Genomic DNA, 14769 nt, shown 5'->3' on the forward strand with positions numbered 1-14769 from the left:
AAACCTGGCTTTAAAAAAGGAATTCTCTTAATTGATGTTTAACAAAGTAACAACCACTTACATCATCAATGAATGTGCCAATCTCCTCAGGGTTGGCTGGTCGAGGTCTATACTGAGGTGCTGTCGTGAAAGTGGGCACCACATCGTTTCTGAACACTTCAGGTCTGTTGTCTAAGCCTCGATGCAACACACTCAGATCATAGTCCTGTGCAGAAAGGGTGTTTGATATTTAAAAAGAAAAAGAAACCATCTACTACATAACAGCAGACAGTTGGTCAGCATGTAATCACATTCACACACCTTGCATTCACAGCACATCAACATCAGCGTAATTGCAACAGCAGGTATGCAGCAAGCATTCACACTCCTGTCCCGTCCTGTTGACTTCTGGTTTACCAAGTTATTTCCTTTTATAATGCCCATTCATTAGACAAGAGTCACTGCAAGTGGAGCATTGCAACTACTACAAACTACAGCTGCACGGTTAATCATTAAGAGATTGCGATCTTGATTCAAACACCCAATTATCTTATTCTTAATTGACAGGTAAATTAAAACTTTGACAAGTACGATCAGTGAACATTCAGATCTGAGTTCTGATCCCAGAGAGAGCAGTTGTCATGTATAGGTAGATTCACAAAGTCTTTTCAACCACACAGTATCATTATTTCTGTCTTACAATCATTCAAATTAATCACAGAAGTACTAGGATAAACGTTTATAGTTCGGATATAAACACTGATGTCTATGGTAGCTATCAAAATAGTTATCACCTTTTTAAAGTAACTTGAAGCTTCCAATAACTATCAACTACATCATTACACCAGTAGGTGGCAACAAGTGACTTAAATGTAATGGAAACATTCAAAAACTCAACTTGTTTCATTACTGAATGAATCTAAGTCTTTCAGCGAGTCATTAAATCATTTATTCAACCCTATTAAAAAAATAAAAATAATTCAAATTAAAATATTTTCTAAACAGACTGGAGCAATTAACATTTTGCCAGAATCTCTAGTAAATGCATAGATAAAGATTGCCTGCATCAATTCAGTCAACCTTAAGGCGACCTCACACATGATGTTTGGCTGGATTTTGCCGTTGCAGACAAACTTCCAAGCTCTGTGACAAAACCCCCAGATCACAGCCGAATCAGAGAGCTCATTGCCGAACCTCTTTGCCATTATCACCACATGATCTTGTAGCATGTGTGTGATGCAAAAAGAGCATATTGTCAGGGTCAGTTTTTTTCCCCCCATAGACAGTTTTATCAAATGGTAAACCTCACATTTCAGCCTTTAAACCATTTCTGAAGAGATGAGTCAAAATTTGTCAATCTCCTGGCATAATCGAAGTTCCAAACATAGGCTTGGGGGGAGCCTAATCATTTAGTCCTGTCAATCATCATTATGAGCTTACACTGATGAGCCAAAACTTTATGACCAGTCACAAGCGAAGTGAATATCACTGATCTCCTAACAAGGCCACATTAATATTTGGGTAGATAAGATGGTAAGCAAACAAGCAGTGCTCGTAATCAATATGTTGGATGCAGGAGAAACGGGCAAGAATAAAGACCTTGAATTTGACATGGGCCAAAATGTTATGGCAAAGCGACTAGGTCAGAGTATCTCTGAAACGGTAATGCTTATGTGTTGCTCCCTGTCAGCAGTGTTGAGAATTTACCAACAGTGGTCCAAGGAGGGACAAACCACAAACCGGCGTCAGGGTGTCAGACACCCAAGGCTCATTGATGCAGGAGGGCAATGAAGGCTATCCCCAATGGTCTGAGCCAATAGAAGGCCTACTGTGGCACAAGTCCCACAAAAAAAAAAAAAAAAAAAAAAAAAAAAAAAAAAGGTGTAATGTTATGGGAGGAACGTGTCAACACCGTGCATTGCACTTTGCTGCATATGGGGCTGCGTAGCCAATCTTTGTGCCTATGTCAACCATCAAAAGTGCCTACAATGGGCACGCAAGTGTTGGAGCTGGACCTCAGAGCAGTGGAAGGTGGTTGCCTGGTCCAATGAGTGCCCTTTTCTATTACATCACATGGAAGGCCGTGTACATGTGTGCCGTTTACCTGAGGAAGTGATGGCATCAGGATGCACAGCGGGACAAGCCAGTGTAGGGAGTGTGATGCTCTGGGCCGTGTTCTGCTGGGAAATACTGGGTCCGGCCATTCATGTAGATGTAAATTTGATACGTGCCACCAACCGAAACATTGTTGCACACCAGGTACAAGACAATGGGGTTTCCTTGGTGGAAGTGGCCTCCTTTGTTGGGACAATGCACAGCACACATTGTTCAGTGGTTTGAGGAACATGATGAGTTCAAGGTGTTGCCCTGGCCTTCAAATTCTCCAGATCTCAATTCAATTGAGCATCTGTGGGATGTAGCAAATCCCATGGCACTTCTCGTAAAGAGTAGGGGTGTAACCCTGGTGTCCTGGCCAAATCCCCTCCATTGGCCCTTATCAATCATGGCCTCCTAATAGCCCCCATCCACTGAATTGGCTCCGTCACTCTCGCTCTTCTCCACCTATAGCTGGCGTGTGGTGAGCGCACCGGCACCGTTGTACTGTGGCTGCAATCACATCATCCAAGTGGATGCTGCACACTGGTGGTGTTTGAGAAGAGACCCCTGATATGATTGTAAAGCACTTTGGGTGTACAATAGTACACAGTAAAGCGCTATATAAATGCCTCATTCCGTCATGTGCCGGACTAACAAGTTCAACCCACGGTGACTCTACCTCGACTTGAAAGATCTGCTGCTAATGTCTTGGTGCCAGATACTACAGGACACCTTCAGAGGTCTTGTAGAGTCCATGCCTTAAGTCGGCACTGTTTGGCAGCATGCGGAAGAATAGCAGCATATTAAGCAGGTGGTCAAAGTTGGCTCATCAGTGTATCTGGGCAGTAGTCATTGTGCCATCCCAATGGCAATCCTCCACCTCCCCATCTCTTCCTCTATTTCCCCTCATTTTTTCTCTACGTAGAACCTTTGTGTTCAGAACTCAAGCTGAGCCTCAGCAAACCAAGTTCGTTTACCATTAACTTAAGAATGGAAGGGCAGGTGATCTCATGAAAACTTATTTTGAAACATGCAGTGCTCACGTTTACAATTAAAATCAGTCTTTTGAAGTTTAATAAGCAATTACATTAAGCCCATATCGCGATTCCCTTTTCTCTTCCCAAATTTAAGATCTCCTGAATCAATTAAGCAGTTTCTTGTACCATATGTATATTTTGGTACAAGTCGACTTATGGCCTTCAAGTTGATAATTGAATTTAAGTCTTTACGACTTAAAGGACCTGCAGGGACCCTGATCCTTGTGTAGTGCGAGCACCACAGCGATTCAGGTAGTGAATCAATGGTCCTTGAATTAAGACCCAACCCCATTATTTTACATAGCTTCACAAATGCTTATACTGCAAAATGACAGCAAGCAAAATGAAGTGTGGCTTGTGCAAAAGCCAAGTAACAGCAAGTTTATCTGTCAATATTCAGTTTTAAAATTAACCAAGAAATACCAATTAATTCAGCCATGAAAAACTGATAAACCCCTTAATTTTTCTCAAATTAAAACCAACCTGATCATCTTCTCCACCGCCTTCCTCATCATAATAGTAGATGTTGTCCCTTACATCATCTTCAGGAAGGAGAGGTTCTTTTTTGGTGCTACGTTTCCTCCTCAGGAACAAGAGCAGAAGAAGGGCGAGCACTGTAGTATAAGAAACAACTTATTTACCCTAAAGAACTCAGCAGTACAAATAATGAACTAAGAAAGATCAAAAAGGGACTCTAAAAAGGTCAAGGAAAAGTGGATTGCTATTAATCTTATGGCAGGAGTTCAATTCAAAGAGTGAAATGGCTTAGTAGCATGTGACACCTTTTCTGCAGTATAAAGTATGTACATTAAACTTTCTGTAGGCATACAAAATCTGGAAGACCAACTACATACACAGACACATATATAAATGCATGGGAGAAATTACATACATAGCAGAAGCAAGATTGCTCCCAAGATTCCAAGAACTCCAGATAGTGGTATTCCTGCTAACTGTTTATTAATACACTGGACATCATCTCCTTCACAGTCACACACAGTTGCTTGAATGGTGCTATCCTGAGACAGTCTGTGGTTATCAAAAACTCTCAGGACAACATTGTAGTCACCCTGCTCCAATGGAAACTTCGGTTTCAGAACGACACCGGTTGCTAAAATGGGCACATTATAATAGTTAGACATTTATACCAAGCCAGCCAGATGTTTCAATGTGTAACGTATGAAAATGAGATTAATTTCTCCTTAAAATATTAGAAATTACTCACATGTTTCATTCATCGTGGCGGACCAATTTTTACTGGTTTCTCCTTGGGTCTCAACAGTAAAGGGACCAGCATAAGGAGGTCCATCTTTGTCCGTTATAGAGAGAAGCACTGGGGTTGAACCACGATTGCAAATCTTTATAATCCTTTCATTAATGACAGGAGCGTTGTCATTTACATCCGACAACTCAATTATCAGGGTTCCAGTGCCTGTCGCTGGAGCATCACCTGAACACAAGCACAGACATTAGAAAAAGGCTATGCTAGCATGATTTCTTCTCTTAAAAAAATAAAAACAAATTACCATCATCCACAGCCAAAATGATAGCTCTGTATTTGCCATCTTTCACATGGGAAGATTCTCTATCCATAAGTTTCCTGACTTTAATCAATCCAGTGTCTTGATTTACACTCAGCCAGCCTTCAGGATCATTGCCAATTTTATACCTGGAAGGAACCAAAACATACAGGTTACAACTAGAAATGTTCAGCAAGAACAACATAAGTCTTGCCTGGAAGTTTATAATAATTTGAAGTTCACAAGATATACAGGCATGCTGAATTCTGGGTAGAAGAGGTTTGATATTGGAAGGGATATCGGCCTTGATAGGTAGCGGCTAGACAGTTGCTGAGATAGAAGACGACGACGACGACAACAACGACGACAACAACGACGACAACAACGACGACAACGACGACAACAACGACGACGACAACAACGACAACATTCATGAAGTCCTTCCATGCAAATCTATGCGATTTTTTGTTAGCTACAAGATCTGAATCTCTAAAGAAATCAGCCAGAATCTTTAAATGGAAGAAATAAAATTGTGATTATATTGTCTGGGAGAAAAAAAAAAAAAAAAAAAAAAAAAAAAAAATACTTGCAACATTTCTTACGTTATTTTCTGTGGTTTTCCAATGTCTGGATCAGTGGCTGTATAAGAAACCAATTCAGAATCAATCGGTGAATCTTCAGGTTTGTAAATAATCTTCTCCTTTGGATTAAACTCTGGAGGCTCATTCACATCTTCTACATTCACTGTGACTGTGGCAGTGGAAGTGGCCAAAGCACCGACGAATGGCTCATCGTTCTCAACAATCACAGACAGAATGTATTGCTTGTTCTTTTCAAAGTCCAGAGGCTGAATGGAAAAGAAAGTGTCTTTTACTAAAGTTAAATCATCACAACCAATCGCCTGTGCAAACACATGAGCAACACACAGTACCTTTGCAGTGGTGATGATGCCCTCTAGCCGGCTGGGTCCAGTACTGACATTGAAAAACCCACCCTTGTCACCGCTAATAATCCGATATTTGGTTGACCAGGCAGGAGATCCCTCTTCATCTTCATCAGTAACTGTAAGTTTGGCCACTACAGCTCCTACTTTATTCTCTGGGACAGATACAGTGTGCTAAAACAAAGAGATGTATGGTGCGTATAAGAATTAATAGTTAAAACGCTTATATTAAAACACTCTGAATATATCAATACACATTACCGAGGTTTGCTCAAACTGAGGTGCGTTATCATTGCTGTCAGTCACAGTAATAACAGCTGTGCCAGTGGTTGAATAACCTCTTCCTTCCATGTCAGTAGCCACAACTGTCAAAGTGTATTTGGACCATTTCTAAAAGGGAAGATGTTTTCAGGTGAGTTTGTTTACATGAAATCATTCTTCATCACTGTGAGATCCATTCATCAGATTTCTCACCTCTTTGTCCAAGCCTACAGAATTCACACGAATTCCTCCAGTAACAGAGTTGATTTCAAACATGTTTGGTTTTGGCAATTCTGGATCTTGCTTGACAATTGAGTAACTGATCACACCATTGTCAGTATTTGGATCATCTGCATCAGTGGCTGTGACTGTCATAAACTCATCACCTTCAGTGAGAGAAGAATAAAGACTGATTAGGAGGTACGAGCTGAAGAGACATTTTGAAAAGCAAAAAAAAAAAAAAAACTGCTAGAAACAATTTCACTGAGAAACTGCACCATACACCTACCTCTATCAGAAGCTTCAGGAACATTTCCATTGAATGGATTTTGAGTAAAAACAGGATAATTATCATTTTGGTCCAGCACATTTACAATAATTTCCATTGGCTTTTCTGCTATATTCACATCAACTCCAGTAGCATGAGCTACAAGCTAAAGACAAGAGAAGAAATACAGGCATGTTAAGATACAAATATCTGAGGTTGTTTGAACACAATCAAATCAAATTTAGAGTTGTTTCTTTTAGTCCATGTCTGTTAGCTTTGACATCAATATGCAAGTGTAGTTGAAGAAAACTGACTTAATTTTTAGTAGATATACAAATAAAAAACAAAAAAACAAAACAAAACAAACTTACTCTGTATGAAGCTTTTTTTTCTCTGTCGAGTGGTCGAGTCACAAACAGATTCCCTGATAATCTTTCTATAGTGAAAGTCCCCTTAGGGTCCAGATCTGCTCCTTCACCTGTGATCTTGTATTGCATCTGAGCTTCACTAGACATGTCTGACTTTATCTAAATACAGAAAGAAATCACAAAGTCAATAACAGAAACCTCTTTCTCATTCATCTAATTTTGAACATTCACTTCATGACTTTCACTCACCTGGACCAGCTTTATTGGGAAAGGACCTCTGCTATTCTCAGGTACATTGAACGGAGGAATAACCCAACCTCTCTTTGCTCTCTTTAGACCCGTCGAAGACTTTGGAAACATCAGAACCAGATCGTCAGAGGGAGATTCCATCTGAAATTTAGCAAATGAAAATTAGCGACATTGTTTCTTGGTTATCTGTCCATTATACAATTCAGTACAGAAGAGGATTAGGGCCAAGCAGTAAAAAAAAAAAAAAAAAAAAAAAAAAAAAAAAATAATAAAACCATCTCGAGATTAAAGTCATAACGTGAGATTAAACTTGTTAAATTGATAAAAATGTCGAAATACAATGTTGAGCATAAAAAAAAAAAAAAAAAAAAAGACAATGAAAAATACTTGAACCATAAACATTACTAAAAATCAAAAGTTGTAATTTATTTAATGGTCCTCAGCAAAAACTAACAACGATCAGGGCCCGTATGTATAAAACTTCTCAGAAATGCTCTTAAGAATAGTTTTAAGTTTTGACTTAAGTGTCAAAAAATTCTTAGTGAAGAGTAGCACTTTTCTAAGAGTAAGATACTTTCATAAAGAAGCTAAAAAAGGAACTTTTAGTAAAGTACAAGACTGATTCTTAAGTGCTGACTTAAGTGTGAACTAAGGACTACAATGATGTCAACTCAAAATGGCCGCCCTTAACCTCTGAATCAGCCAATCTACAATTGGAGCGATGATGTGAACACGAGTTCATCATCAGCTCCAACAACTCCAGGGAAGCCCACTATCAACATAAAAGTCGCTTGCTTTTGCCGCATGGTTTGATGGTCAGTTGGAAAGTCAATGAAGTGCCATAGAGTAGTGGCCAAATGTGATGTCCAGCCATATGAAAATTGACATCTTCAACCTTAGTTCAAATATTTTTTAAAAAATGTGTTAAAAGATGTTAGCATATCGTGCAGCTGTGCTTGGAGTCAATTGTTTCATGTGTGATAAAATTTCAAATTATTTCAAATTATTTTTGGCCAGGCTGTCATCCAAAGTAATTATGAACACATGCAAAAACAAGAGAGAACCAATGAAATATTAAAAACTGATTATGTTGTAGTCATTGTCATATTTTAAAACACTTAAATAATATAAACATTAAAAATATTTCCCTCATATTTTGATGATTTAAGCAAAATTGTAGGGTCATTTAAAAAAAAAAGAAAACAACAACAAAAAACAAAAAAAAAACCTTTGCACATCAATTTTGGCCGCTATGTTTGGTGTGGTAAGTTTACACAATACTAAAGAGCTCAAAAGTAGATCACTGCAATGAAGGGTTATGACTGGGCAAGAGCTTTAGGACCACATTTATATTAGAAAAGCTTTCCAGCGCTGGAGAGAGCTAAGCAGGAAGGCCTGAAAACAGACACGGAGGCTGCTTTGATTCCTTCTCATGTAAGTAACACTGGGTTTTGATTGTCTGGAGCTGCTGTTCTGTTGGCGATTAACAACAAACTCTTGTTTGTATTTACGTTCATTTTTTTTGTACTGTTGTGTACTGTGCGTTCATTTTTTGTGCTTCCTTGTCGTTCGTTCATCATTTGCGCTTTATTATTCGTGAAGCGTTTTGTTGCGTGTCAGCTGTGATAAACAGACATCCACTCGCATTGCGTGTGTAATAGCGGCCAGATAGTGAGAGTTTTGCAGGTAAACGACTGAACACTGACAACTGCTAGAAAATGAGGTGCTTAGCATCATTGTCAGTGTATTCGCCTCGCGTGCCAGCAGTGATCGGGCCGGAGTTCGAGACCGACTTGGAGCAGGGTGGTTAGTATTGGAGTGTGAGTTTTGGAGGCGGAGCAATGAAGAGAGGGGTGTGTTTGTTTGGGTTGATTTCAAATATCAACAGTGTTCAACAACAAATTTGAGAAATCGCATACAGAACCTTTAAAATGTATTAAAATGCATTAAACATGTTAAATAAATTTATTACATTTCTTATTAGGTCAGTTACAAAAAGAATTGACAATCAAGTTTATATCATTTTATCAACTCCATGTCATCATATAACTCAATACATCATATCTTCATTGGAATGCGCGTGTCTCCTCTTCTTTGTTGCCATCTTGTTACTCCTAACTAGGTTAAGAGACCTCTACAGCTCTCTTAAATAATTTAGGAGCTGAGACCTAGTCTTGACACTTAGGAACCTTTATGAATCACACTTATTCTTAAGTCTATTCTTATTCGTCATTCTTAGAATTGACACTTAAGACTAAAATTTTACTCTGAGCGGCTTTATACATACGGGCCCAGTTGTATTTGTTTAACTAACATTAACAAAAAAACAAATGTAGCTATTGCTCATTCTTAATCTTAGTTAATGCATTAACTAAAGTTAAATAATGAGACCTTATTGTAAAGTGCTAACTGTTGTTCTTTATAATTCTTTTGCACTTTAATCTGTTTGAAACATTACTTTTTTTGTGTATTGTGAAACTATTTAAACGTTCAGTTCTTTTTGTTATAAGAAATTATTTTTAGGCAATTAGGCATTAGGCAAATGTGTTACTTTGTGAAATGTGGCCGCCACGGAAGTGGGATTTGAACTCCTGGCGACTCGTTTAAGCGGTTTAGAGTCAACTCTTTCTTTTGAGAGACAATAACTTCATCATGCACTTTGGACATGACCTCGACAATTTTTGGTGGCGTGATATACTGCCCATTATGTTTACACAAAAATAAACGTCACCGTCATTTTGCAAAGAAATAGAAAACGCGTTTTTGCATTCCACTGCGCCGTTTTTCCATGGACACGTGTTTGACTGTTGCACTTGCGTCTTTCGCTGCATCTCATGCATAACGTGGCGCTCAAGTTAAATTAAGTTCTCCTCTTTTCCTCTAGAAAAACAGATACTGCAGGCCATATCTGACTGCTAAATCTGCGTCTTTGTTCATATGGACATCTGACAATAGCGTGCACCCTTACTTTACTGAGAAAATAAGGTCAGGGAAAAACCTGCAGATGGAAAATCTCCATATAAGTGCCTTTTGTGCATTTGCAAGTGTTTTTTTCTACTTGTTATTTTGCAGTTGTTAGCAAAGGTTTATTTATTATTTATTCAACATTTTTTTGACGCTTCAATTCCAGTATCTAAATATTCTTAAGAGTTCATTGTCATTTGAAAGTGTGTAGGCCTACTTGCATTATTATGCTGTTATTTTATGATTATATATTCAGTTGCATAAAATGGTCTTAAAATGACAATATCATCGCATATTGCAATTATTTCTGGGGCAATATATCACAACAAAAAGTAGTTATCGTGACAGGCCTAGTCATGAACGAACAAGTTATACAAGGCTTTTCAATCCACAAATCACCAACATTCACCATGGCCTTAATGTAGTATCACTAACTCTAACCATGGTATTGTGGCAGAAATAAATCAAATGTTTTTACATTATTCATCTCTGGGTTTGAACAACCTTTTGAAAGTGAAATTCAAGCACTTTCAAGTGCTTTACACTTTTCCAGCTCTTCAAAGCTATGAATATCCAATTTAAATTTAATTTTTAATGAGATAATTTGTCAGGATGAGCAAGTAATATTTTTGGTAATGTCTCCATTTGTAAAATTAAAAGTTCAAGATGTAGGAAAACTAACACTTGGTGGCAAATTCACACGTTTTGAAATATTACAGTGACGGCAGACAAAATGATTGAAACTACATTTAATAATTCACTGATGCATTTCAACAGGTCAGGCATGCTTACTGCTGGAAAAGAGAACTTCTGGACATTTCGCGGAAAGTCAACTCGTAGTCGAGTGATAGACCGTTGGACAGCCGTATCACTAATGACACGGGTTCAAATCCCACACAGACACAGGCTACTGAGATGCGTGTCCTGCAGGTCTAAACCACTTATTTTTTTTACACCATAATTTTTTCGCATACATTTATAGGCTATAATTTATCATAAAGTGCATATGTTCCAGCTATTTGAATAGCCTACTGTTAGTGAAATATTACAGTGACAGCAGACAAAATGCTTGAAACTACATTTAATAATTCACTGATGTATTTCTACAGGTCAGGCATGCACATATATTCCCGTACAACACAGAGCTCTGCGCATAACATTCAGAAAAATAAAGTGTCCATGAATTAAGAAATTTGTTTATTAAACCATTTCTTTGTAAATGAATTATGGACCTGTTGATCACTTTTTATTAAAATATTTCTTTGTAGCCTGAGAACATTGTTAGGCTATTAATTCGTTCTTATGATTTGAAAAACGAAGAAACGGAGAAAAAAAAAAAAAAAAAAAAAAAAGGCTAAAATGTAGCCACAATTTAACTACAGTGGAAATAAAGTGCATAAAGCATCCTTAGGTTTCAAATAATTAATAGCCTAAAACATGGTTTATTTTTTCCCTGCATGTCAGCGCGGGGCTCTGTAAATTGGCCTAAACTTTTTCAACACAGACCTACATAAAGTCCTGGGACATTTAAACATTAATTATTGCAGGTTTGAATAGAGAGATCAGTGTTTGTATTCCCTGTGTCTGGGATGTAAAATTAAGACGATGCTGTAACCATTAATGATATTAGGCTAATAATATAAACGCGCTTGTTTAAAAAAAAACGAATCCGCAGTAAAATAAAGCGAACAATGAACAGTGGCTTACTGACGCAATCTGACTGGAACTTTGTTAAAAAATAAGTTCATCCACACTTTTCTAATGTTAGGGTCACAAGGATGGCAATGCTAAGGCCGTTTTTCCACTACTTGGCAGTTCAAAACGTTTTGCAATCCTCAGAAGCATCTCTATCGTGTTTCTGTGTGCAAAATGTGCATTTCCAAGAAATAAACATGTAATATTAGTTACTGCACTTATTATTGGAGGGCACGCGTTAAATTCATGAAATTTCCAACCCAAACCTAAGATTACCTAAACTTTAACACTTTTATAGTAATCAAAAATTCATTCATTAAATTACTGTTTTGCATTAAGTCGTAAACATGCACAGAATTTGGTAGTTGAATACACCCTTTTAAAGTACCATAGTAAAGTAGCACACAACTTAAATGCCCAATAGAGGTCAGGCTTGTACTGTACTGACAGCAGTTTCTTAAAAGAAGTTGATTGTACCTGTGAAGAGGAGTGGTTCATGTCCACATCCACATGATGGTCCTTATGATGGTCCACATGATGGTGGACACGCTCAACTCTGACAGACACCGTGTGCTTCTTGCCACTGGAGTCCCAAGCGTGCACAGAAAACACCTTGTGACCTTCATGAAGAGTGACTTGTCTCTTCAGCGTTACAGTCCCATCTGTGTCCACATCAAACCGCTTGTCAACGGAGTGAAAGAGCGTTCTTGTTCTTCCATCACAATTACTGAAAGTTACTGAGGAAGGGAAAGGAGAATTAACTTAGACAGGGAAGCAAACTCAAGCTACGACACCAATGTGATGTTTAAAAAGAGGATTTTAAAACTTTTCCTTAAGAAAAATAAAGTATAAATTTATATGCTGACATTTGTAGCAGTACAGACTCGAGTTGTATTACTGCAAAAGCCTTAATCGTTTACTTCACAACATTTTCCATTTCATCAAATATTTTGATCATACCAACATAACTAACAGATGTCTAAGGATAAGCTACTTGACATGTGTTATCCACCCACAGTATTAAGTGATTTACTGTAATTATGGCCAAATTACAATATAAATTTATGGTCTCATGAAAAGGTTGACCAAAAAAAAAAAAAAAAAAAAAAAAAAAGCGCACTTATTTTATAATTTCAATTTGCAATATTCAAGTTCAATGTTTTGCATGTGGTATAGCTTACAGTCTTGCTTTATGTCCTAAACTAAGCATGTCTCAACTTCAGAATGCTTACTGTGTCAATCCTTTTCCCAAAGATACAGAGCATAATTCATTTAAACAAACACTATCCCGTCATACAAAGCCTTTGCAATGGACCTAGTGCTGCCATCCATTAGAGGTCGGAAGTGGTGAAACCAATCAGCCCTTAGAAATAAGCCACCATTAGTGGGACAATAAAAGGCAACTCCTTTCAAGATGTACAGAGGTAAACTACAGATCAATTGCAATACGAAACCAAAGTCTGGTGAACTTCCAAACAAATGTTTTTGTTTTTAAATTAAAAAACAGGTTAGTGTGAAAGAATAAATCAGTTTAATACTGCATGAATTATTCTCTAGAGAACTTTAGATAAATTGGATGATGAAGAAAAAGACATCCTTTAAATGACTAAATGAAAAACGCTTGTGAGATGAGGGCATAAAAATCGAAACTAAAATGATAAACAATCTTTAACTGGCATCACTTTAAGGAAAGTACCTGATTTGGAGGGGGGAGTCAATGCATTAAATAGAAATGTTTACTCTTAATAAAAACTGTTGGTTTTTCATACCCTGTACTTTATTAGCCAAAGTAATTGGGTTCATATTTCAATGATTGAAAATAAAAGTAAGTGACAAATCTTAAATGATTTGTTGACCCTAATCTCTTGGTTTCACACCCACAGAAACTCACCGAATGAGATCATCTGAATTTCACAACACCTGCAGAGACTTACTGAAGCATGACATTTATAGAACCTTAAATTCAACACCTGACCTCACTTCTTGACATATGAGAGAACTAAAATGTGATTTAATTCAACATGTGTGGGGTTCAATCCGAAGTGGAACAGAAAAACAACAGTTTAACCTGCACAAAAATAAAAACGCCACATTTGCCTTGTCACACCAAAGACCACATAATTAAAAATCAATATCTTTACGAGGTTAAAGTCTCTAGACCTAATAAAGGGTTAAAGGTGAAGAATCGAAATAGGTTAAATTAAATAAGTGCTGTAAAACAAGGTTCTACATTCGACAACATCGACTTTTGACGAAACTCGAGGCGCAACAATTAAACTTGAGAGAGACCAGATTTATCGCAGACGTTAGCATAGACACACATACAGCATTTTTGAATCAGTGTACTTTTCGTTGTCTTCAAATGTTAATTTTTAAAAAAAAAACGCTTCAGTAATGAGATTTGTGAAGACTTACCTCTTCCTAGTCTCTTTCCCCTGTGAAGGTGATCTCTGTGCACTTTAAAAACGACTAACTCCGACTCAAACCCAGGTGTACATGTCGACTCCTCCGTATATCCACACGAAAATACCTAGTTTAAAAGAAAAATTAAACAAATAAAACATTTTATAACAAACCGAAGCCTTTTATGATCGAAACCGCGCGACGGTTTTCGACGCCACAAAACAAAAACTTACCTGAAAAAGAAAAACGATCACTCCTAATCCCACAATCCTTACACAAGCCATTCGACACGATAAAATCCACACAAAATCCTTCAGCTTTCGAAGTATTTTAAATGTAGAGCTTCTCTTCCTTACAACCTCTCAGCAGCCGCAAATTGAGGAAAATGATCTTCAGCAGGTAGTCGAGAGCTCTGACGTAAGCAGCCAGGTGACCTCGCCCATCCGGTAATTACCAATTCCAAATATGGGTATGTATGGCCTACACGCAGGTAAAAAAAAAAAGATTTAGATGTTGTTCAAAAAATCCCCGGATTAGTGAACTGCGTGTGAAATATAGAAACGCTGTTGACCAGAGCGCTTCTTAAACAGATATCAATCTAGATATAAAGCCACACAATTAACTCTTTAAAAGACTAGTTTTGTGCAGCTGCTGTTCACTCATGCTGCTGAACTGAACAACTCCTTTCATGCCTTTTTCACACTGAAAAATCCCCTAGACACCTCCTCTGTCTGCTGCTGTTGATGTTAAAATCGATAAAACGAAT

The 14769-nt window shown here is 37.7% G+C and overlaps 1 protein-coding gene across 26 annotated transcripts in view; it reads right to left on the bottom strand.

The window, feature by feature from the left end:
- LOC127516447 (B-cadherin-like) overlaps positions 1 to 14473 on the bottom strand; it is a 133631-nt gene extending 119158 nt beyond the window's left edge. For 4 of the 26 annotated variants that reach the window (XM_051901076.1, XM_051901079.1, XM_051901078.1 and 1 more), the window contains exons 1-2: positions 14237 to 14458; positions 14016 to 14130 (exon numbers count right to left, since the gene is read on the bottom strand). In XM_051901076.1, coding sequence (XP_051757036.1) covers positions 14016 to 14130; positions 14237 to 14287 — 166 coding nt within the window. In that variant the 5' untranslated portion in view covers positions 14288 to 14458. Of the gene's footprint in view, positions 1 to 61; positions 206 to 3596; positions 3728 to 4005; positions 4225 to 4338; positions 4564 to 4639; positions 4783 to 5235; positions 5481 to 5564; positions 5751 to 5837; positions 5967 to 6050; positions 6224 to 6345; positions 6491 to 6695; positions 6852 to 6941; positions 7083 to 12077; positions 12338 to 14015; positions 14131 to 14236 lie in introns of all 26 variants that reach the window. The other 22 variants (XM_051901067.1, XM_051901069.1, XM_051901094.1 and 19 more) reach the window with 16 other exon arrangements.
- Between the last annotated feature and the right edge of the window lie 296 nt (positions 14474 to 14769).

Source organism: Ctenopharyngodon idella, chromosome 7 (genome assembly GCF_019924925.1).
Source record: "Ctenopharyngodon idella isolate HZGC_01 chromosome 7, HZGC01, whole genome shotgun sequence".
In the NCBI taxonomy this organism is placed as follows: Eukaryota; Metazoa; Chordata; class Actinopteri; order Cypriniformes; family Xenocyprididae; genus Ctenopharyngodon; species Ctenopharyngodon idella.